The sequence below is a fragment of the Pholcus phalangioides genome, unplaced genomic scaffold (assembly GCF_987345545.1).
Source record: "Pholcus phalangioides strain wild (caught in Gottingen) unplaced genomic scaffold, Ppha-v1.0 ptg000016l_1, whole genome shotgun sequence".
NCBI classification, from domain to species: domain Eukaryota; kingdom Metazoa; phylum Arthropoda; class Arachnida; order Araneae; family Pholcidae; genus Pholcus; species Pholcus phalangioides.
In genome coordinates, this window is record NW_028301609.1 from 15359344 (window position 1) to 15386003 (window position 26660).

Below are 26660 nucleotides of genomic sequence, written 5' to 3' on the forward strand. Positions count from 1 at the left end.
GTTCGCACGCATCGATTCCCCACGCAATCAATTCTTTGACCGCCATAATACTGTATCAACACAGATGTGTCGAACTAAGCGTAATTGACCACGACTAATGACCGATGAGTAATTTGACCACGGTGCATACAACAGTGGCGTACAGCGAACTCTATCTGTAACCGTTATATACGAGCACGTGCTTCGCTGCAAATACGATGGTCGTTTGATAACTACGATAAATTTCTATGAGACAGCAGCAAGATCACTTTCAAATTATCGCAACTGTAAGTAAAGTAATCTCTGACTTATACACCTTCTCACTCATGTGTTTATCTCAGTTATAAGACGGTTTTCTGGATTGAGAAAGTCCTCAATTATAAGTATTCTGACACACACCTTTTCAGAGGTAAAAGGGCAGTAAATTGCGTCTGTGCCTCACAAGGGCTGTGTACTGTTTCGAAGAGAAGCGTTGATAGCAGGATGAGCCGAGTGAGATACGGGTAAAAGTGATGAACCAAGTGATCTAAGGCAAAAGGGAAATGGGCGCGGTAGCCCAGGTCGATAAGATACTCGTCTGAAGTACCAAAGGATGTTTAGAGGCGTCGCGAGTTCGATATCCTGTTCGTCTTTGTCAGGAAACTTTCCTGACACGGGGGTACAACAGAAACGGCGTCATGACCACAGAAAATATTGCTACCGCACGAAGGCCCACATTGAATGTTTAGCGCACCAACCTCTTGGTGAGTATAAAAAAAAGGTGCCAATCGGTAATAAATTGTAGGTCCCGGTCTAATTATCCCTCATGTGCAGAAAATGACCGTGACAAAAATGAGCAGAATGAAAATAGTGGGTGGGTGGGGAATATTTGGACGGCGATACTCACACATACGGTGTAAAGTCGAAGCGACTGTAGCGAAACGTCGATGTGTTGCTTGGTTATTTTGCATTTTTTCTTTTTCTTCTTTGCACCTTAATGCTGAATCGAAAATTGCTGCGAACTTTCTAGGTACGGCTAGTTGAAAAGAATGTTGCAGGTGAAAGATCTCTCGGCATCAGTCTGCGTACGATGACCTGAAACGACTGATGGTCGCGGACTAATCAATAGCCACCTATACACGAGCATTTCTTCGATGATTTGGCAAAGAACAACGAGGTCGACGAACAAATTGTACTACGTATAACGAAGCGGGGACGTGCTGCTTGAGATCCGGACAATTGTGTAATTGCCCGGGACGACGGCGCAAGCACGAAAATGCTCGGCCTTATAACTCGAGCACACAAACGAACGTCTAAAACATCAAACTTTAAATTGAATGGAACCGGTCACGAAAATTTACTCGCTCGCTTGAGTTTTGTTCCGTCGAGTGATCGATCGTAATTACTGAAAATGAAATGAATTACTGGAAAAAAATTGTCTCTTGACAAAATCTCGTTCGGCTGTTAACTGCACATCTCTGGTATATACGGAAAAATTGAGGTTGACAAACGGATGCACTCATGCGAGAATTATCGGAACGGGTCTATGCGATTACTAATAAAGAGTTTGTCTACACGAAAGTGTCTCTCAACCCAAGGACCAGTAAAATATCTGAAACAATTCGACGGATCACTTGTGTCCCGTATTACGGAACATTCGATTGATTTCAGTTGTTGCGAAGTGTTTTATACATTTGTCAACGATGTTTTTTTTTAATTTGTAATGTTTACTAAAATTATGAATAAACAGCGTTTTCATAATTACTTTAATTATGGCTATAAATACAAACATTCATCTTACGTATTTGTCATTTTCAACGATTTTTCAGCGATTTTTTAACTGCAATTAAGAATTTTGCGGACTTACGGCAACGTTTTGATGGCGTTATTTTACGGTATTTAAGATGACCCGTATTCTGCAGTAAAAGTTGCAAGTTCCATTATTTTTCTCAATGAAGCATAATCATATCATCATTTGAATGTTTTCTTCCGTCAAATACATTTTTGTTTACTGTGATTTGCAACAGCCCTTTATTTCCCCCCCCCCCACATCCATTTTTTCGGTAATTAGCAAATTTGTCACAAATTACATCTTTTGGCTACAATCATACAACAATTGAATAATTTTTCATTCAGTTGAAATTGAATAACTTTTCATTCAGTTGAAATTGAATAACTTTTCATTCAGTTGAAATTGAATAATTTTTCATTCAGTTGAAATTGAATAACTTTTCATTCAGTTGAAATTGAATAATTTTTCATTCAGTTGAAATTGAATAATTTTTCATTCAGTTGAAATTGAATAACTTTTCATTCAGTTAAAATTGAATAATTTTTCATTCAATTGAAATTGAATAACTTTTCATTCAGTTGAAATTGAGTAACTTTTCATTCAGTTGAAATTGAGTAACTTTTCATTCTGTTGAAATTGAGTAACTTTTCATTCAGTTTAAATTGAATAATTTTTCATTCAGTTTAAATTGAATAATTTTTCATTCAGTTGAAATTGAATAATTTTTCATTCAGTTGAAATTGAATAATTTTTCATTCAGTTGAAATTGAATAATTTTTCATTCAATTGAAATTGAATAACTTTTCATTCAGTTGAAATTGAGTAACTTTTCATTCAGTTGAAATTGAGTAACTTTTCATTCTGTTGAAATTGAGTAACTTTTCATTCAGTTTAAATTGAATAACTTTTCATTCAGTTTAAATTGAATAATTTTTCATTCAGTTGAAATTGAATAATTTTTCATTCAGTTGAAATTGAATAACTTTTCATTCAGTTAAAATTGAATAATTTTTCATTCAATTGAAATTGAATAACTTTTCATTCAGTTGAAATTGAGTAACTTTTCATTCAGTTGAAATTGAATAACTTTTCATTCAGTTGAAATTGAATAACTTTTCATTCAGTTGAAATTGAATAATTTTTCATTCAGTTGAAATTGAATAACTTTTCATTCAGTTGAAATTGAATAATTTTTCATTCAGTTGAAATTGAATAATTTTTCATTCAGTTGAAATTGAATAACTTTTCATTCAGTTAAAATTGAATAATTTTTCATTCAATTGAAATTGAATAACTTTTCATTCAGTTGAAATTGAGTAACTTTTCATTCAGTTGAAATTGAGTAACTTTTCATTCTGTTGAAATTGAGTAACTTTTCATTCAGTTTAAATTGAATAATTTTTCATTCAGTTTAAATTGAATAATTTTTCATTCAGTTGAAATTGAATAATTTTTCATTCAGTTGAAATTGAATAATTTTTCATTCAGTTGAAATTGAATAACTTTTCATTCAGTTAAAATTGAATAATTTTTCATTCAATTGAAATTGAATAACTTTTCATTCAGTTGAAATTGAGTAACTTTTCATTCAGTTGAAATTGAGTAACTTTTCATTCTGTTGAAATTGAGTAACTTTTCATTCAGTTTAAATTGAATAATTTTTCATTCAGTTTAAATTGAATAATTTTTCATTCAGTTGAAATTGAATAATTTTTCATTCAGTTGAAATTGAATAATTTTTCATTCAGTTGAAATTGAATAACTTTTCATTCAGTTAAAATTGAATAATTTTTCATTCAATTGAAATTGAATAACTTTTCATTCAGTTGAAATTGAGTAACTTTTCATTCAGTTGAAATTGAGTAACTTTTCATTCTGTTGAAATTGAGTAACTTTTCATTCAGTTTAAATTGAATAACTTTTCATTCAGTTTAAATTGAATAATTTTTCATTCAGTTGAAATTGAATAATTTTTCATTCAGTTGAAATTGAATAATTTTTCATTCAGTTGAAATTGAATAACTTTTCATTCAGTTGAAATTGAATAACTTTTCATTCAGTTGAAATTGAGTAACTTTTCATTCAGTTGAAATTGAATAACTTTTCATTCAGTTGAAATTGAATAATTTTTCATTCAGTTGAAATTGAATAACTTTTCATTCAGTTGAAATTGAATAATTTTTCATTCAGTTGAAATTGAATAATTGAATAACTTTTCATTCAGTTGAAATTGAATAACTTTTCATTCAGTTGAAATTGAATAACTTTTCATTCAGTTGAAATTGAATAACTTTTCATTCAGTTGAAATTAAATTATCAAGTCTGTCTGCGGGCCACCAATACCATCGTCGTGAACCATAGGTTGAGAAACACTGGTCTACGAATCAAAAGAATCGTTTATTACAGAAAAGGTCTGGTCGTAGTGCAAAAATACATCAGGGAGAGGGGGAGAACCATCGTGTTAATGAAGACTGGTATTTGCAATATTTGGATTTTCACCCTGACAAAATTCTACTACAATGTCGGAAACATTATGACATCCAAGAGAGGCAGTGTTTGAGAAACTTTTTTTTTTGCCCATGGCTCCACTTTCGACCATATTTTCTTCTTGAAGGGCCTCCGCATTCAAGCGGCGAGACTTTTTATATTTATTAAAGTGAATCCTGAGAACACCATAGAAATCTCCGGGTGCTACAGCCTTTTCAACCAGCCTCCTTCTTGTATGAAAATCCACTTCCGTGTCTTTTAAACCGTGCACAACTTCAGTCTATAGCCATGAGAAATTAATGCGAGCTGATCTCCCCGTTAGAAGTCTCGCCACAGAGAGCAACAGGCCTACAACGGTAAACTCTTCAATCATTACACTTCACTCATAGTTAGAAAAAGTAATGACGGATGGCAGCTTTACACATAACAAGCATTATACAGAAACAAACTTCACGTCAAGTTCATTACACGTACACGCACATTCCAACATGTACCAATTCGTTAGAAGTTCCGTAGTGAAATTTGGACGAGGTACATGTCTGGTTTTAGTAGTAGCCATGTATATGTATGAGTGCGTATCTATATAGTGTTGCGTGTGAATTGTTAGTTCTGTCATATAATACGTCGAATTGTGAGGAAAGGGTAATGATTGAGTATTCGTACCGTTGTAGGCCTATTCTCTATGTGACGAGACTTGAAGTGGGAGATTGGCTCACGAGAAGTTCTACTTGAATTTTCTAGTCGTATTTATATACCCCCCCCCCCCCCAGTTTTCCCATATTTTCCTTCTATTCTGCTTCTTTTTTTTTTTTGTTTATATGCATTTTTTTCCCTCAGCTTTGTGTAGACCCCACTTCCCCCTTGTTTCATAAACCATTTGTCTCATAGATCGATTTTTCTTATTTGATTTTCCTTCCGTAGTTTCCTTTGAATATCCCAACGGCTCTAGGAGACCATATCACCCCGTGTTGAGAATCATCGATCTAAGGCAGTGTTTCTCTACCGGGCCAGCCATGAGACATTGTAATGAGGACTCGGGTGGAAATCAAGATAACAGGGAATCCATGGCATGTGATTAAGGGACGTGGGGTGTTCATTTCATCCTCGCAACAGCCAGTTGTTAAAATCTTCGTATGGATAGCGGAGAGTGACATCATCATCTGATAAATTTGCTAATTATTGCGAAAAGTTGTAAAGGGTGGAGAAATAAAAGATTGCTACAACTCACAGTAAGCAAAAATTTGACGAACAAAACATTCAAATGACCCAATTACTGTAAAATATGGGACTTCACCAACTGTCTAAAAACGTTGCCATAAGTCAGCATAATCCCCAATTGTAGTTAAAATTACTGAGAAATTGAGGAAAAACTGTTTAACTTGACAATGGGAGATGATTATTTGTACCCAAAATTATCATAACGTATAAATGCACTGTTTATTAACGATTTTAGTGAGCATTATAAATTTAAATAAACATCGCTGAAAAAACGGGACAAATGGATAAAAAGAAATTCAGAACCACTAAAAATACAGAAATGTCCCATAATACGGGACGTAAGTCGTCCGTCGAATCGTTTCAGACATTTCACTGGTACTTGGGTTCAGAAAGGTTGAGAAACACTGTCCCAGCTTTAAGCCGGGGGGAGGGGGGCAGTTATGTTGAAACGGCCCTGCATTGAACCAGGACAACATGGAAGTATTCAACTCTAGCTCAGAGGTTCGAAGATCGACCTTATTCATAAAATTTTTGTTCACTGTAAATTCACTGCACAAAAATATCAATTCAATAAATAGAAAGTGTCCTCCTCCTGGATAAGACAAGGGCCACGAGAAGAAAACCTGGTCGGAGAGGCCATGGCGAAAAAAGGTTGAGAAACGCTGGTTCAAGGGATAGCGATTTCCCTCGAATATTTGGAGCTTTAGAAATCTGTCGTCACAATAGCAACGACAAGACACGTGTGACGAAAAATGTTCTCCAAGAAATTTTCACAGATTCTCCGTTACCCATAACTAATCCCTTGTTTCCTGCTCCGAAAGTACTAGATACGCGTCACTTGTCCATTCGTTAAAACAAAGATAGAAAAAGAAGGAATCAATTAGAACGAAGAGATGCCCTCAACCGGATTATCGCGAAACAGTCGCGCCCTGATTATACCAACACCTGGGATCAATTATACGACTAGCACACTATTTTCTCGTGTTGTTGAAGAGAGACGTCTTCACACCTCCGACTTCTTTGGGACAATGGTTATTTATGGAAGGAGAGCCTCTTTTTGGAGACAAGAACAAAACGGCTAAGCCTTTCTCTCCGAATGGTTGTCGCAGCTCGTAGGGTTGTCGTCATCCAGCCGTGCAGTTTTGTTCAGCTATGTACGCTGTTACTGTAGTTGGGTGGATTTATCCGATTTATGTAATTATTATTTCCATTTGGTTGCAAAAGGTACGATCGCCGAGCATGGGCGGAGATACGGGGGGTCGACTGATCTAATGTATATATGTATAGATGAATTGACATCATCATCATCATCGTGCCCCCACCCCCAGCAATAATGACTTTGCCCCCCCCCCCCCAGACTTCCAAGTAAATCTCCGCCTATGTCGCCGAGTAAGAAAGCCTCGGGTACAGTTGAGAACAACTGCAAAAGGCGAAATTCATTGGCAATAGCATAATTGTCTTGGGCTTACTTGGATGTATGTTTTTCATTTCAATGTCTCCCTGAGATGAAAAGAGGGTTGTGTACGGTCCTTCTCGATATACATTATATATGTTACTGTCAAAGCCTGAAGTACGGCAAATTCGCAATTGGCCGAGTTTGAAGCTGTATGACGTACAGGTACGTCATACAGCTTCAAATGCTGGTATAAAACGGCTTTCCCATATTTTAATAACCTTGAAACATGAATGACATAGCTGAATACCACACGGTATTTGGATACTTTTCTAATTGGAAGTATGCCTCTAGGTTCAATGGTTCGCCAGTAAAATTACATACGCCCTATGCACTTTGTATAGTAGCTGTATTGAATTAGCTCCATGTGACGAGTCTTGAAAAAGAGAAATTAGAGAAAAAACTATTTTTTAATAATTATTGTCGCGTCGCCGCCGGGTCTCGTCAAACCTCTGTCACCAGATTCGTCCCGTCGCGCGGATCTCTTCCGGGTTCTTCGCCGAGGACTTGAAGATGGGCAAAAACTCACACGAACGAGGATTTGGGAACAAATGAACGCCTTTATTTACATAAACTTGAAGTACTGCTAAAACTACAGCAGCCTTCAAATGGTACATTTTTCCACCTCGAATTCCACTGCCCGAATCCTAGAATCTCGTTCTTCCATTCTAACAATCGCATGCCTCACGAACCTCGCACCCATTCACCAAGCCTTTTCATATGTCTATACTTCGTAACATTATAGACAGTTTCTTTTTTCTGTAAAATTTTGAAAAAAAATTGATTACAGTATTGTGACTGTGATTTGATGGATTGAATAGAACGTGGACATAATTATCACGAAAAAGTACGCCAACTTGGCGATGACCCTTAATCAGGTCTTTTGTTATCGGACTTCGGCCAGGGTTCTCCAGCCACTTAGCGAACTGGCGGTCCCAACCCGAAATTCGGAAGCATTGGCCGGGTCAATTTACAACAAAATTGGCCACTTCGTGAGCTGGAAATTTCGAGCTTTGACAGCAACATATATATGTGTGTTTGTGTGTGTGTGTATATATATATATATATATTTAAGGTAACTATATAAGTATGTTAAGGAAGTGCTGCAATCTATCATACCTTGGCTTTGATCGTTCCGTTTATATTCCAGTCATTGGGTCTCAATCATGCAACTACAAAATTAAAAAAATTCACGTATACCAAAACAAGCAAAATAACCTGCCGGGTTGTTAGTTTCCGAATTTGGTACACAGATGGCAGCGCACACACCAAAGGCGGAGATAGACTTGGAAGTCTGGGGGGGGGGGTACGGTCATTATTGCTGGGAGGGGCACGATGATGATGACGTCAATTCATCTATACATATATGCATTAGATCAGTAGACTCCACCTTTGACGCTAGGGGGACAATGCCCCCACGTCCCCCCCTCCCCGTATCTCCGCCCATGGCGCGCACACACACAACACATACAGGCATTCCTCAAAATCAAATACAAATACAAGGCCACAAGCAAAATAATCAACGAGGTGGTTAAGAAAAAGATTCCCATAGAATATATATTCATATATTAGTCATTATATAGTCGTATATTATTCCTAAGCTCATTTCGAAGTTCATGTTAGGTACAGAATACATACACGGCACATTCCGACATGCGCCAATTCATTAGCAGTTAGTTCCTCAGTGGAATATTTACAAGGTGCGTGTGAGATTTCGTAGTAGTCATTTGGACTTCTTACCCGACGGGATCACCGGTTGATAGCGGGGTGATGAGCTCATATCGCTGTTGGTGACAGAGCCTGGTCATGTCCGGATCGTTCTGTTCCGTCATCTGCCTCCCAAAAAGGAAATGAGAAACTGGCAAATCGAGTAAATATATTATTGAACGAAAGTAATTTTATAAATACAGTTCGGAATAACTTCAGAAAGATCGAGAAACGCTGTTATATACGCGATATTGACGTGCCAAAAAAAAAGTATGTGGATGCATACGAAACGATGCATATGAAACAGAAAAAAATAAAACGTAACTTTTTGCCAGAAAAATCTATAAATTGCGAAATTACGAGCTATTAAATGCCGGTGATTCTTTACGGTCCCTTGACAGAATCATTGTTATTCGTTAGAGCTACGGCTCATTGAAACCCTAGGTAGACTCATCCGCTATTTTTGAGCGCAAGTGGGACGTCAGTATTACCGCTGTAGCCAATCTCTGTTCCATATCCTGTTTTTTTTTAAGGATTAGACGTCTCTTGAAGCGGCAAAAGAAGTTTTTCATTCAAAGATGGAGAAGAGTCCGTCCTCCTTTTTATGTTCCTTAGTTAGAGTCAGTTTGTGTCCATTCAGCTTAACTACGATTTTTGTCGACGTTATTTCGGAAACGACTGGAATTATTTTTCAATTGTTTGTGAGAACCACGCTTCCTAAAAAATCTCAAGCACCGAAACACTTCAATTACATTGTCTTCGTTGGATGCCGAGCAGTTGCGTATCGGCAAAAAAAAGAGGAAAAAAACTGTTTATTCTATTTCTCTTCTCATATTCATCGCATAGAAAAAAAACAGAGAATCAATAACGGAATCGTCGTTCGCACACATGATATCATATCACATATAGTAGTCTCTCTCGAGGCAAAAAAAGCGCTGCAATAACAATATGGATCGATCTATCCATGGATCTAATAAGAGGAATCGGTACGGGGGGGGGGGAGATTTTCTGCGATTTATAGGAAGATCGATTACGAGCCTGATGTACACTGACCAAACGATCTGGAATGGTTTAAGGATTCTATTTCATTTACCCATATCGAGTCCGGGATACAATTTTTTCCAGTATGCCATTTGAGATCCAACTCAAGGGGTAAATCCATTTATTGTTTAAACAAGGGATCTGCACGTATGCTTTGTGGAAAATCTGGAAAAGCTTTCTGCATGACTTTCCCAAAGGGGCATCCGTATTTATCCCATCTGCGGCGAGTGTAAGCGTTCGTTATAAGCAGATATACCATGTCGACGATCCCCGCTGAATATTATACAGGGTGGATACCATCAAGCACCCTATAATTACACACGTGATTTCTTGTGGAAAACTAATATGGGGAAAGTGTTTTCAGTTTCCTGATTTGACCAATAATTATGGAGTTATATTGCATTAAAAACTGATGACGCCACTTTCGAATCCTGCCAAATTCACCGAAGGTACACCAAACGTATATTGGCGTTTTTAAGGTGATAGCAATGCTATAACCCTGAGAGTAATCAAGAAAGCTAAAGCTGTGCAAACAAAGTTTTTTTTCCCTTGCCCTTTCCCTCAAAAAATTTGACTTAACAGTGAAGGAACAAAAAATTACCACGTTTTGGCAAAAACGTATTATTTTGAGAAAGCAATTTTTTTTGGAATAGATCTCGTTTGGCTAACACCTTGCTAGTCTGGTGATAAATTTGTCAATATAGTGGGGCGAAGGTAACACGTAATGACAAGGTTAGCATCACTCTACACGAAGAGGAAAAGTGCCAGTTGTGGAAGAAAATAACTGAACTTGGCTTTTAACGGGATTGAATATTTCAGTTAATTTTCAAGTAACCCTTTGTTGTTCAGTGTTCCACTGCATGGAACACCCAACTTGACTAGCTTCTCAACCCCTTAAATTCAATTATAAATGGATAAAAAGAGGTTTACCATTTACTTTGAACTTTCCTTTTCAATCATAGAAGACACCACCAAACAAAGCAATCCATGATCTTCAGCTGTGTCGCGTTATTTAAAATCCTCGTATTTACAAGAAACTTTGCATATTTTTTTGTGATTACAAAATTGTACCTGCATACTCCTTTAGGCCTAAGTAGACAGCCTATAACTTTTTTTTTTTTGGGTGAAATCCTAACTTTAAAGAAAAGTGCGCCGTAAAGGGTTAAGTGGAAACCAATTTTTTTTTTCCGTTGAGTGTTTAATGCGTAACTGACCGTTAAAAAACTGACGCGTCACTAAATTTCAAAAAGTTATAACCCCTTTAATATTCGTCCGATCCTAAAACGGAAAATATTTTTCTCATGGAATCACGTGTGTAATTATTAGGCGGTAGATAGTATCCACCCTGTGTACATGTAATCCAGTTTTGATACATCGAAAAGGTTCGATACTTACTTGTGTCATAAAGAGACCCCACAAACAGCGATCCAATGAAGTGCTGTACATTATGGAATTTGAAGAGAGACGCCACTGGATTGTTTCAGTGCCTTTTTTTTCTTGAAACTTTCGGGAAAATTGGAAAAAAAACATTCTCAATTGGAACCCCCTTTAACCTATGAAACAAAAAGTGTGTATTGGCTGATCTAGCAATGAGAGGAGGGTACACATCCACATCGTAAACAGGGCGTCGGAAATATTATAGACCTGTGGGTCCTGTGCTTGAGCGTTATGTAGAAGATTTTGATTCATTCATTCAAACCGAGCACAATGCCGGTCTATCGCCATAGGCAATTTACTTTTGGGGGACTTGTGTGTCCCCCAAAACCTCCGGGCCACGAAAGCGACTGTATGCTAAGTGTACATTACACAAAAAGGAGGTTTTGATTGCTGAATGACGTGGGAAAAGGGGTGGAGGTTGTTCAGATCCTTGATAAATATACTGTGAGTGCTCGAGCACCCTGAGCACCCCTGGCTCTGACGCCGCTGATCTTGAACAAAACTTATTGGTTACTACTACTACTACTAACCGTATACGAATCTTGTACACATTCGTCTGCTGAATTTGTAACGAATTGCATGGCAGAACTCGTGTTCTCGGTGCGTGGGTGGCCCTTATGCAGTGGTTCTCAAACTTCTGTTAACCGTGGCTGCCTTGCTAAATTCATGGTTCGTCTGTGGCTCCTCAGAATAGTTTACATATATATAGTACATATTTTCACTTATAAAAGAACAACTTCAAAGTATAAATAGGCATAAAAATCAATATCTCCAGTTCACCACGACGCAACTAGGGGTCACGACATACACTTTGAGAAACACTGCCCTTATATATTTATGTTGTTAGAGTTCTGTGTGTTTCGTGTTCTCTTGATGCTGCCATGTGTCTTTCATATTTTGAAAGTGCTTGCTATTAACGGTAACACACGAGACTCGAATATCGATGGGTTTCTTGACCTCACCGACTGCACAGTGGTGGTCGGCTGAAGTTGGTTTACCGTGTTCCCAACTTCGAGGCGTGAATGAGAGCCGATCTTCCCGTTAAAAAGTCTCTCCACAGGGAGCAGCAGCAGACGTACAACGGTACAGAATATCTAATCACACTTCACTCATAGTTGGAAAAAAATAGTTGGCAGTACTGAAATCCAAACACCCATTCAGGCAGTTGAGTGGACATGAACACTTCCGGCAAAACTTATTTAGTAGTAAATTTCTCGTGGCGATAAACTGGAGTTGTGCAGAGAGAAAGAAAGAAAGATGGGTCTCTTTGACATTCAGTCATTCAGTCTGTCCAACCGCGAGATCATCAGTCCACCCGAGTCCAGACATACGAGATAGATACACACTCTCATCCTCAGCTCCCGTCAAGCCCCACCTTACAGCTATAGTCGTTCCTGTTTATCCTCTTCGGCCATCCGATTTCAAAATTTTCCAGGAATATTTTGGAAATTCTGATATCTAAGAATTCGTTCGATAAAATAAAATTCCCCCACCAATGTCATGTTCTTTACTTTTATCTAGGAAAAGAAAACGGAAAAGCAACTAATCATACACCATGCTGATGAAATGATGAAATTCCTTCTGTTAGCAAATGTATGCAAAGGATCGACTCCCCCCCCCCCCCCGCCAGCAAAATTGAGTTGGAAACCAAAGCCTCCTAGAGTGATACTGGCTCCTATCTAGAATCCAGGGAAGAACGGAAGGGCATCGAAAGCCAACCTCCCTAAATATAAAAATTTGAATTTTTTTTCTTAAATATTGATAAGAAAATAACTTTATATGTGTTTTTTAACAGATATCTGTTAATTTTGAAAGCTAGTAACTCAAAACGTCTCTGGGAGATTTACCCTGCTCCCTCAAACCTTCGATTTATTAGTGTGCCCCCCCCCTTAAAGGAACTTGAAAACAACCCCCTTTCCCCTAAAAATATAATCTTCATTGCTCCCGTCTATCCTCAATCATGCTATAGCCCATGTCTGTGAAACTTAACAGTATCATGGAGCCCTCAGGCCAAGTGATGTTCAGGATGGGGGGGAGGGCCCTGTACCTGATTGCAAGTACCAGAAGGAAAAGACCAATTTACATACATTATTTCGGAAATCATATAGATCATTTCCCAATTTAATATTTTCATACCCTATTGCTTACACAATTATCATTCGAGAACTTGCCCCCGTCTTGTCATCAGCAGAAATCAAAAATTGCGAAACAAATCCCCCCCCCCCGCTCCATGAGTGCTTACAAAATATTTGAATGCCCCCCTATGATTCAACGGTGGCAAATGGTTTGGCTTCTGATAGTGTGTACACGCATTCGATTTGCTAAATGGTGGAATCTCTTACAATATATCAAATCAACACACGCACGTACATGAACACGAACTTCCCTCTTTTCAACGATGTGTCACATTAATTTTGTTTGTACGTTTTCTACTTTCAATCCTGTGCATGAATTATCGAGACACCATTTGGAACAAAATTGGGTCATCTTTGTAAGCCATTGTATTTTAAACCTTACGAACCCTTAGAATCTTATTCAAAACTTTCATTTCTTCCTCTTCACGTGACCCCTTGTTCGTTTTAAGGCTCAGTAATGTCAAAAACTATAAGCGATGCAAATTTGTAATTTTCCGCTACACGAGTGAATCCAACAATCCTACTTATAAGAAAACGTTTTAATTTTTTTAAATTATTTAGAATACGAAACAACCACAACTCTGACAACATAAATACGTTAGGGACCACACGTACACTCAGGGCACACATTCTGGCACGTACCAATTCGTTAGAAATTCCTCAGAGAATATGTACGACTAGTAGAGGTACTACATGTACAGTTATGTAGTAGTACAGTGGTTTAACTTATTCAAGTTCAGGACTTAACATTTCATTAATTTTATAGCATTTATTCATTCATTAACTTTATACAAATATAGATACAACGCCACAACAGGCAAAATGCCCAACGAGGTGGCTGAGCATTACTTCATTAACTTAACAGCATTTCCACAAGAAAAAAACGTGTAATATTATCCATTATTCATAAGAAAAACCTCTCTTCACATTTTCAGCACCAACACTCTCGAATTATAAATTGCGCAATTCGTTATGGATTGTTTTGAAGTTTATGATTCTTGCTAGATTTTTTTTTTAAATTTCACAAATACAAACATGTAATACACAAATTCAGACATGTGTTACACGAATACAAACATGTGTTACACGAATAAAAGTATGTGTTACATGAATACAAGTATGTGTTACACAAATACAAATATATAATACACAAAAAAAACAAAAAATGAATGCACACATATTACAAACAAACACTTTGTAGCCTCAAGGGACTGAAAAGTCCTTCCAGCAGGCCTAAAGGAATAAGCTACAGAATACTTTTTCTTTCTCTTGCAACAGCATTATTATATCTATTAGATATGTGTTCACAAATGTATTTTCGCTTATCTATATATATCTGAATAATACAAATACAAATACCACGCCACAATAGGCAAATTGCCCAACGAGGTGGCTGACTTAAGAACATCATGGTTCCCCGAGCCATTTTTTGGAGGCCCTACCTACTACTGCTACACCACACAATCCCCAACGAATCGGTACATGCGGGAATGTGCGTGTACGTGTAGTGAAACCTGATGTGAAGTTCTTTGTTTCTCAGTAATGCTTGTTATGTGTAGTGCTGCCATCTGCCACCAGTTTTTCTAACTATGAGTGAAGTGTTATGGTTGAATGATTTATCGTTGTAGGACTGTTGCTCTCTGTGGCGAGACTTTTTAACGGGGAGATCGGCTCGCATTTGCGCCTTGAAGTTGGGAACCACAGAAAACCAACTTCAGCCGACCACCACTGTGGGGTTCGAACCCGGATCCTCGCATCGCGAGTCCGTCACTATAACCACTCGACCACCACAGCGGCAAATGTTATTAAAAATGTTCACAATTAAGTTGTTTTTCGGGAAGCCCAATATAATACAACCATCGTACACCACTTCTCTTATTTATTTTATTATAATCTTTTGCTCTTTCAATACTTTCATCTAAATGGTTTCGTAATCTATGCGTCTGACGAAGTCACAAATCCTCATGATTTATGTTTTCATTATTATTAAATTGATTTTCAGTGTGAAAAATGTTTAATATCTTAGGGGCAATGAAGGAAAAGCTCTTTTTATATAATGTTTTATTTGGTTTTGGTACTTGATAAACTCGATTATATCTATTTGCATAACAATTTCAATTTTTTGGCAATTTAGTTTGATGCGTCAGAAAGATGTAGGAGGAAAGCGTTGTAAAAATGGTTACGCATTTTCTTTCACATTTTTTATGAGGAAAAAAAACTTTTTTCTCGTTTTCATTGCCAGTCTTAATGTTTGTTTGGGGGCTTATCCAACAAATGTGTGTGTGACACAGTGCCATAAGTTTTATTTTTTTTTTTTAAGTAACTTCACTATCGCATGGATTCCTTCATTAAACTTTTTTTGAAATATAACTCATTAGCTACTGCTTTTTGTCCAGTTGGTTCTTTCTGGCCAGTGCCAGAACTTGTAGAAAAAGTATAGAAAAAGAGAGAGAACAACTTGTTTATACTTTACCAAGACAGCAACTATATAATGTACTTTATCAGCTGGTGCAAGAACGCATTTTGGCGCCCTTGAGTAACGTAGAAGGAGCAGTGAAAGAGTAAATTCGCCGCACCTCTAGTCCACCCCCCGGAGCACCAGACCTGCCTGCTTCCCCAAGTTGCGGCCCTGTACTTTCCACATAATGCAAATGCACAACATGACCAAAAAAGTCTCAGTATGTAAACAATGTTTCTTAATTTTGCACCCTCTACGTGTTTTTTTTTTCTTTTGGTATTCTCTTTAACTCCTAACATTCATCGGCGAAACCCATTTATTAAGTTGGTTTTCTGAGTTTATCTCTGGAGCCCTCGGCTCCATGAGCTAGATACCCATCAGCCTCCTTGAATTCTAGAAGTGTTCATGCTTCCTTCCGCCACGTTTCGTTTAAACATGGTGGGATTTGTGCAGAGGCATTGGAACCGGGAGTGCTGTCGGTGTTGAGCACTCGAACTATTTTGTGACATGGGGCTCTAGTATCCTCCACAATCAATTTGGAAATCGGAACTTCCTACTGAAAACTTTCGACGCCCCTGCACATCCGCCACGGTTACTCGTGTTAACATCCGTTAGAATATCCCAGGTTCTCATCTGGAACAACTGTTGAAAACCACTGTATTTTATTGTATATACTTTGCAAGCTATGCAAGTCTCTGAAGGGAGTGTTATTACCCGACATTATTTCTGTTAGTATGTTCTAGAGCAGTGATTCCCAACGTGGGCGTCAATGTCCCTTGAAGAGCGTTGGCATGTTCCAGGGGGGCAGTAGAAGTTACGGGTATAACATAGGATCCTATGGGCTAGATTCCGTTGGGAGCGATGGGAGAAAAAAATTTCTGAAAAAGGGGGCGGTAGGGCAAAAAGGGTTGGGAAACTATGTTCTAGAGTGAGCAATACTGTACAGCAACAAATCACGGCAGCTAAATATTTCAGCGTTTTTATGACCAACGATATTTAATACAGTAAAACCCCTCTTAGGGATGACACCCCTTAGATGCGGTCACCCCTGTTTTGCGGCCAAATTATAATTTCCCATCTGTATAATAAACGTTGCATTTCAAACCGCTGATTAACGATCACTCCTGTTTTACGGACGAATGTTTTTTGTCCCACTGGTGTCCGCAAAAAAAGAGGTTTTACTGTATCTAACTTCGGCATATTTAATATCTATGGGTGCGAACATAGTGTACGCTAGTTTCCGATTTTACGAGTCCTCGCCGTTATGGATTGGCAAAAACACCTGAAATTTCAAGTTTTTATCCAATCCGTAACGGGACGGATTTGCAGAATCGGAAACCAGCATGAACTATGTTCGTATCCAACAATGGATATTTGCTTCTCTGAAGGAGATGGCGTGCATTCGAAGTTATCACGTGACATAAAATCGGATACTTTTATTGGTTATCATCAAGTCCAGACCCACAACCACTTTCTCTCACCAAGTTAAATGCGAAACCCATTGTTGACGACATACTTACTCGGAATTGATATCAGTTCCAACTGAAACGAGAAAATAAATTATACATAATATCATTAAACAAACTAAAGAGGAATGTCCGTCAACATCATTGTTTTCGATTCCCTTCAGCTGGTCGATAAGATAACCACAAAAACAAACTTATCAACACTTTATCATGGAGAGGAATCTCTTGTGGACGATCATCGTCGCTTTTCGACTTTTTTCTTTCTTTTCTCCGATGTCGTTCGCTTTATCGACGACACAGGAAACAAAATAAGAAAAGAAAATATTGACTGACACACAGACAGACACATGCTGACATCATGTGTGTTGTATGTGTGACGGGGGCGGAGAGATTCCGGTCTTATGTGTGAGTTTATGCGCGGCGTTGCTTTTCCTGATTAACGGCCAAAGCATTTCCTCAGTCAAAAGCTAGTACTGTTTCCAAACCGAATCAAGTTCTGAAGAGACGTGACCTTTCTTTTTTCATTCATAGTACATTCTATACGTTGACCAGCCTTGAACATTAAAGTTTCTCTTTTTGTGGTCTCTCATTTCCATTCTCGGATTCACTCATGGAATGTAATAGAAGGTAAGTGCTTCTTTTTTAGATTAATTTTGCTGAGTCGGATGAGTCTAGGTGAGTTCTCTTCCGACTTCGGAAAAAAAAAATTATACGAAATTGTCCGGATTCTCGCTTTCATTCCTTCTCGTATGTTACCAAAATTATGCCGCGACTTGTTAGTAACGAACATCGCCGAAACGTCCCGAACCTTAGAATGATAAAGTGATTGGATACAAAAATCTACCTTTGTCTGTTTGTTACCGGGCTCCCAATCTGTGGTAAGCATATCCGGGGCGCTACGAAATGGGCTATTCGGGTGAGCAAAAAATGGTCAGCAATGTCAAAACATTTGCTACGGCACAATTACCACACAAGTTTCCTTCACTTTTCTAAGAGTGGACGTACGCAAGCCCTCTACGCATGTGTCCTGAACATTTCTGGGTGCATGCCACCCCCACCCCAAACGGATTTTTATACGTACGTAAGCCTCCTATACATTTCCGGGTGACCGGGGTACTTGAATTATATGAATATCACCGTTTTAGCGGTACTCTTCCGTTATATCCACACTACTTGGCGCCTTTTTTGAGTTGCTGAATTTTCTTCGACTTGCCTCCTTTTAAGTGTTAAATATTTTTTTCGCGCGCGCGCTGTGTGTATATGTGTGATTTCCATAAATTTGTTCTTTTTTTTAAACAAGGCATGCGTAAAGAAACAAGCCAAAATGCCCCAATTTGGTGTCGAAAATGCGTATGTATATGGTTATAACGGAAGAGTACCGAATTGGTGGTTTACCTTCTTTAGAGGTACTTGAAGGATGAAAATGTTGGAATAGGCGTACGCAGGATTTTCTCAAGAGGTGAGGAGGTTTCGCATTTTTTTCTTCTGAAGAGGGTGGGGGGGGGTATGTTTTTTCCCGCGAAATAACACTACAATCTCGGCTTAAGATAAACCCTACCCTTCACCTTTGCGAATGAAGATTGGGATGCCAAAATTTATGGTGGACCTTTCTGGGTGAATTCAAAAGTTGAAGTCGTCAAAGTTTCATATAAAACTTTCGGATTTCTCAAAACTACTCGTTAAAAGTCCTTTTTCAAGGGCTATTTTTAATAAAAAACAAAGCATTGGTATGGTGTTTGTATTGAGAGAAAGGTCTTCAAACTTTTTCGAGTCACAGGCACCAGTCCTGTGCTCAGACGAGCATACAGGGTAACTTACACACTCTAAGACTCAAATCAGCATAATACTAGTACTTGACTAGGTTGCTTATTCGGTAAGTCAATCGATAGCCTATCCCGGAAATTTAAAATCGGGTAAAACATCGAGCATTCTTGGGTGCTTCAAGGAAGTTCAAACAAGAACTGCGCGACACCCTGAATTCAATGAAATAAGATGCAATGAGGTAAGTGGAAACGTTATTTTTTTCATTAGTACAAATTCAACCTAGAAGCTACGTTGCAGAAGTCAGTGAAACAAACTAGAAGATATGGCAGCAGATTTGTTAAACCATGCGTTTTTTAGGGCTAATGTTTTAAACTTGTTTTCTGCAGTGTTATCTTTTCAAGATTTTTTTTTTTTTTAGTTAGCAAATGTTTCAACTGGCCTCGATAAGTGGACCAAGTAAGACCTATGACTTTCTTTCTTTCAAACCGAGCACACCTCCGGTCTAGCGCCACGAGCAATTTATTACCGATTGAGTTGTGCCGGAAGTGTCAGTGTGTGTACATAACTATCTGTGTGCGTATATGGTGTGTGAATTTTTAGTGCTGTCATCTATATTGGGACCTGATATGGCTGGTTGGGCTTTAAAATCATTTACAAAATCATCATAAATGAAAGAAGTGTAAACAAAGGGGGAAAAATCTCATTTGAACCGTAAAAAGCCCAAACATTTTATTGTTTTTCTATGCAAAGCTAATTAATAACCTTAGTATGTAGATGTAGTCCGATTCTTCTTCCAAATTTTGTTTCCCAACGAGGCTCAACTTCGGTCAGTTGCCCAAAATACATCTTTAATGATTTATTATGTATGAGGTTGACAACACCCCAGTCACCAACCTATGGTTTTTAACACCATCTATGCAAAGTCTCGATGTTTCTCTACTTCTCAACATTCATCTTTTAGGTTTATAGAAGCAGCTAGTGCTGACTCGCGATCTTTATTCCCTTTCTTCAGTTTCATACTACAGTTGATAAAGCCAATGCAAGAAGGTACGAGGTTAGCGTACATTCACTTGCTCCAACACAGGAAAAACGGGGGAGGGGAAGTAACCCTCTCAATTGAAATTCTCCCTAAAGAAAATTACAATAAACAATTATAAAGGAAGAACTAGCAACCGAAATATCGATATTGGGTAAATTCCGAAACGGTCAAACGGAAAGAACAAGAACACAACAATGGGAGGGGGGGGGGAGTAGCTACGTGATCACAAATCTAACTTCTCCATATGAAGTGTCCTTGTTTTTTACTGAAAAATAGAGTAAGCATAAAGGAAAAAATTATTCCACCAGAAACCATTCACAGAAGCTAACTGAATTGTACAAAACACACACATTGGGTTCTACTCTTACCTCAGTGTTCCTTAAATTCGTACAGTACTCGTATTAGCAAATTTGTTTTATACTATATTTCCGGGGCGGGGAGGGATGTGGATGATATAATAATGCAAAGATATGTATTAATTAATTAGAGTATACGAATTCTCTTCATCGGGATAAGACGAATTTCTGTCCAGAAAAAAAAAATCACGCCGTTGAAGTTATTTGCATTCAATAAGATCAGATCCGGAAATTCGAAAGCCTCGTCAACACCGGAAGCAGCGACCTTCGTAGGAGAAAATTCTGTGAAAACGCTCCTAGATCTGGAAACCGTAAAAAAGCTTCTTTTGCGAAATCCACGGTGTGTTCGAAAGATAACAAAAATCGGTCCGCCATATGTTGGAAGAGACAAAAACCACTTAATCTCTATAGGGCAGTATTCATATCATCAAAAATCATATCCCGAGTGTTTAGCCTCTCTCTCTCTCTCTTCAGTAAATTTCTAGTGTATAAAAAAAGTAATATGTTGGGATGGCCAAACTCACATTTAAGGGAATACTCATGCTCAAATATGTTTGGTCCTCTGCGTACCTCTGCGTTGGACAGTTTTAATTCGATCAGAAGCTTTTTCACCGCCATTTTGCCACCATTAGCAATGGAAAACGCAGGAAATATCTCATTTTCATTCATGAATGAACTGAAGCATGTAGTTCATTCAGAAATTAGCAATTTCAGAAATTAATTTCCACGTATGGAATGTTTGGAGTCGTCGTTCCTAACCCTATCGTTCGTAAGCTTGTAATAACACTGACAGTAATTGTGGTAACACCAGAGGCTGATCTAGAGCTCGCTGTTGGGAGGGGTGATTTTATAAATTGTTCTGCACATGGGGTAAACATACGTCCTGTATTATTATTTAAGAATAAAATTGTGAAGTACGGACAAAAGGAAGGTTCAACCTGTACTAAAAATATTCTTAAAATATTTTGATATAAATTGCTGGCAGGCAATTGTTTCTCACTAAAATGATTTTTTTCCCAAATCTGCTCTCAGCTGATTAGGTTATATATTGTGATTTACACGAGAAATCTTTCAAGTTCGTGCAAATCTTTCCTGGTGCAGACAGTGTGTGTTTCGTGGACACTAGGTAATTTAATATTTCTATGTAGAAGTTACTTACGATAAGTAATACCTATTTGAATTGTAAAAGTACTGCATTTTTGGCAGAAATATGACGCATAAACAAAAAAATGGGGATTCGGGTGGTGACTTGATGCCACCTGTTTTTCCAGAGTTTTTGTCCTTTTCATTAGTTTGTTATTGTCCCAGCAATAGTTGGAAGCTGGGTAGTCGACCCTACCGCAATTACTCAAGTGAAACACTTGAAGAGGCTCTTAGTGCGATAAGAAACAAACAGATGCTAACCAGGGTTTGGATAATGCTTACGTCATCAACCACCCTTTATGAAAATATGAAATTTTTTTACTGGCATCTTACTCTGTGCGCTAAAAACGAGAACAACCTCTCGATAGTTTGTGAGCACTTGAAGTAACATTCCCCCTATTGATAAATGCCCTACAGAGCCACTTGAATGATCTCTAAATGTTTCGCGGGTCAAAGTGATCCGGAAATGTGTCCGGGCCGCTTAAGTACTCTGGAACTGTGCCACGCATCACTCAAGTGATCCGTAATTATATGCCGCGGATCACTTAAATAATCTTAGAATGTGCCACGGATAACTTGAGTGATGTAGAACCGCACTGGGGGCCTTTTAAGTGCTCTAAAACTACGTCACATGTCACTCAAGGGATCTCTAAATGTGTCACGGATTGCTTAAGTGTTCTGGAACTGTGTCCCTGGTCATTTAAGTGATTTGAAAATGTGCCACGGGCCACTTAAATGCTGTGGAATTGTACCACGGGACACTTAAGCAATTTGTAAATATGCCGCTTAGTTCATTTTTACAAAATCAGGTTTGAGGAGGAGGGCAGGCCGCATCAGATAACCCAAGGGCTTTTATGCGATTTATCATTATATGGCATAGAGAGTGGGTCGCAATAAATTTATTAAAGATAAATTTTGAGTTCATAGCCTTCAAATAGCATTGAAATTAACAGAAATTGATTATAATAACATATAGTTATTATAATCAAGTATTTTCCTCCGAAATTTCAATTAAAAAATTTTTTTTTACATTAAAAGAAATAAATTTTTGATCGTGGGGGGGGGGACACGAGCTACCCTGTGTCCGTACTACAAACGTTTGGTGTGCACACTTTCCTCAATAGTAGTGTGCTGTATGATCATCATGGCGCTATTTTTGTAATAGTTCTCGAAACAGAAAAGACACTGGCAAGAACAAAAGAGGAAAACAAGATATATAGAAAAACTGGCTAATTTTGTAGAGATACTTATTTTTGGAAAATTTTCATCTCTGCCCCTACCGGGACTCGAACCCAGGTCCCTCGAATACCGAGTTTTTTGTATATCTTGTATTAACAGTAGAGAGTACATCTGTCTCTAAATATATGTCGCCATCTGGTGGCCTGATGCCATTTACGAGCCATAGCTGATTGCTGTCTGTCACCGCCGAACGCAGACGGACCGCCACCAACGCAATTCGATTGTCGAGTCCGGACGTGCCAAGGACGCAATAATATCAATTTAGATTTTGATTCTTAGATCATGATTTATCATAATTATTCCGTTGATTTATACTCCTGTAATTGGACTTGCTATTCTGTTATACAAATTTATATAGATATATATACATATACATATTTAATAAAATTCCGGATGCACCCATCTTTCGGGAACGCTTCGATATCTCCTTGAGATGGGAAGCGGGTTGTGTCCGGTCCTTCAATGTTCAATGTCTGTCACCGCCCATAAACGGTACCATTCAGCGTATATATGTTTTCCATTGATTAAATATTCTATCTGTCACTATAGCTTAGATTAAGGTTTTCCAACTGGTGTTCCGCGAAACCGTAAGGATCCATGATAGCTTTTTCGGGGTTCCACGGAATCAAAAGTGAAGGAACCCCAAAAATCCCGGAACCCTGATTTTTTCTGAATTTTTTCTTGTTACTGTTTCACCCGAAGCAATTTTTTATAAGAAGACTTCCTGGGAATTGGTATTCCCGAAACTCGAGACCCCTACATGCGGATTTTATCAGGATCTTCCTCCAAAGATGCGAAACTTTTAAATTGTTTCTTTGCATTCTGTGCCCCCCCCCCCCCGGTCTCTCTTCCTTGTGATCGCCAATTCTTCATGATGTCGTATTCTTATCGCTTTTCTGAATAGTAAATCGTAATAGCAATCGTAAGACAGAGAAAAACAAAAGCTTCACTGTCTACCGCTGTGGTGGTCGAGTGGTTATAGTGCCGGACTCGTGATGCGAGGATCCGGGTTCGAACCCCACAGTGGTGGTCGGCTGAAGTTGGTTTTCTGTGGTTCCCAACTTCAAGGCGCAAATGCGAGCCGATCTCCCCGTTAAAAAGTCTCGCCGCAGAGAGCAACAGTCCTACAACGGTAAATCATTCAACCATAACACTTCACTCATAGTTAGTAAAACTGGGGGCAGATGACAGCACTACACATAACAAGCATTACACAGGAACAAACTTTACGTCAGGTTGCACTACACGTACACGCACATTCCCTCATGTACCGATTCGTTGGGGGGGTTCAGCGGGGGGGGGTGCATGTGTGGTGTAGCAGTAGTAGGTAGGGGCTCGGGGATCCATGATGTTCTTAAGTCAGCCACCTCGTTGGGCAATCTGCCTGTTGTGGCGTTGCATTTGTATTTGTATAACTTTCCTAAGCCCTCGAAACCCTCCTTTGTCGTTGCCAGTGTCTTTTCTGCTTCGAGAACTATTACAAAAATAGCGCCATGATGATCATACAGCAGATTGCTATTGAGGAAAGTGTGCACACCAAACGTTTGTAGTACGAACCGCTCCTTGAGAAACATAAAAAAGCCCGTTCGGAATCGGTTGTGAACTGTATAAGTAACGTGTCTAATTAGACTTATTGTGTCGAAAATGAAAGTGGTGGAGAAAAATGATTCATACATATTTGATTTATTCAGTAGCATTAGAGGTAGATATTTAAATTATTTTTTGCTGCCAGAATACTTACAATTTTATGTGGTAACACGAATGCGAGACTGTTTGAGGTTGTTAACGTATATAAATAATTATTAAATCGATGAATAATGATGATATTCGTGTTGCGGCCGTCGTGACGCCACCGATTCTCGTCGGTTTTACCTTCGGCATACAGAACATCAATCAATATTGCAATGTAAAAGTAGAAAGAAATACTTGTAGGTGAAGTTTTCAGACCATTACAGCCATCACGAGTATGTATAGTAGTAGCATTTTCATTTGCGGAACCGAAACCGCCACCAGAAGCAAGAATCGATCGGGCAGTGCGACTCCATTATGGCGTGTGCTTTTCCTCTCGATGTCATTTAGTTTGGGCCGAAAATATTCCAGGTTAATAGGAAACGGGATTTCTGGAGCTATATTTATGGTAAATGATCAAGAACGTTCACAGCTCGACTTGTAAAATAGTTTACTGGCATCTTCGTTTCGTAAATCCTGTGCCGGCCAACCCATTTGTTATCGATCACAACGATTACTGAATCAAAATTTTTATCCGCGAGCTCTTTCCATCTGCTTGTGAAATAAGATTCGAGCATCAGCTTTTGGAATTTTGTTTTCGCTTTTTCAAATATTATTCTTGCTGCTAGCCGGAGATCCTACCAGATTTCAATCTTAATAAGTTTGCGCTATTTTTTATTGCAGTACATCCTGTACATCCTGTCGTTAATGTCACACGTGTTGAGTGCCATTTCTTACGCCTTAATATATTTAGTGATTTTCAGATGGTGTGAAGCGACCTTTAGTATCATCGCTACAACAAGAATCGGATGAGAGACATGGCACCGACTTACCTAAGTTGGGACCTTTGGTCCGACGAAAGCTCGGAAGACGTTATAACGATGGACATCCTTCTGCCGAATGGATATTTTTTGAACTTAGAGACTCAAAAGGATGCCACTTTACTCGAAGTCAAAATTGTGAGAGCATTTTTTATCTTCAAGTAAATATATATTTACAATATTTATTGTAAGGAATAGAAGGACCGACTTGAATTTTACTAATACATTCTGCCCCATCCCCATCTTCGCCAGGACGCGTGGGAAGCGGCCCAGCAATGTCCCTTATACGGACTACTGCACCACGACATCGACTCGTACCTGTTCGTGTGCGTCAATCCTTCCACGGCAGAGCAGGAAGAACAGATCGACGAAGAGAAGCGGCTTTGCGACATCAGACCTTTTCAGGCTGTACTCAGGCTCGTCGAAAGGAAAGGCAACGAACACGAAAAGAAACTCAACTCTCAGATCAGATCACTCATTGGCAAAAGTAAGTACATAGTTATATATTTTACCTACATTCTAAATCTTTATTACGTGCAGTGGAACTTCTCGATAACCGACACCCACTTGACCGAAACTTTTGTTCGCAAATGGGGAGTGTCCGTTAATATATAGCGAAATACGTTGAAGCCCTGCTCCATGGACTTCAAAAGTGTCCGTTGTGGGAGTTTCCAATGCATTATTAGTTTTGTTATCGTCAATTTCCACAATATTGTGTGATGCGATCCGTTTTGCAGGCCTGCACGACTTTACAGCTCAGAACAATCCCGAAGTCAACGAGTTCCGCAGGAACATGAGGGCCTTCGGCGAAAGGATCATCGAAATCAGACGAGAGAGGATCGAATCGTGTAGCTCCAGAGAAGAGAGATTGATGACCGAATGGCCCGCGAGTTTGGACGCCAACGACCAACCTGGGCTGCCTTCGTATCTGACTTCGAAGCTACCCAACGACAACAAACTCGTAGTTACAATCCGTATGGCGTACTCCGGGGCAGAGGTTCGTCACGTGTTTCTTTTACTCTTTATTTGATCAATCGAAATTTCAACCAGCTGAGATCGGTTACGCCACTGGGCTAAAAAAGAACAACTTTTCTCCCTCCTCACACGTGGATAGTTATGTTGCTTAGATACCGGACGACTCGATTTCCTGGCGAAGCATTGGGGCGACCAGTCGACTGGTGACTTCGCATGCTAGTCTTCTCGCTATTACAATATCACGATTCCGAAAAATATTTCTTCTTATTTGTACTATGCTTTTCCACACATAGGTGGTGCACCCCACCCCCTCTATTGTTCTCTGTTTGTTTTCAGTTACCACACCGTTCTTGTGTCAGGATGTCCTCTCGTGTCTCGTGCCTTTTTATATGCACTAATTAATGATAAACTTTAATAAATTCCCCATCTATCTTTTCACTACG

General features: G+C 38.8%; 1 protein-coding gene across 3 annotated transcripts in view; it reads left to right on the forward strand.

Moving 5' to 3' along the window:
* The window catches only part of Pi3K92E (phosphatidylinositol 3-kinase 92E), a 101487-nt gene that overhangs the window by 45053 nt on the left and 29774 nt on the right, over positions 1–26660 (forward strand). The window contains exons 1-4 of one of the 3 annotated variants that reach the window (XM_089245710.1): positions 17469–17779; positions 25176–25380; positions 25495–25729; positions 25980–26239. In XM_089245710.1, the coding sequence (XP_089101836.1) occupies positions 25231–25380; positions 25495–25729; positions 25980–26239 (645 nt within the window). In that variant the 5' untranslated portion in view covers positions 17469–17779; positions 25176–25230. Of the gene's footprint in view, positions 1–17468; positions 17780–25175; positions 25381–25494; positions 25730–25979; positions 26240–26660 lie in introns of those variants that run through there. The other 2 variants (XM_089245708.1, XM_089245709.1) reach the window with 2 other exon arrangements.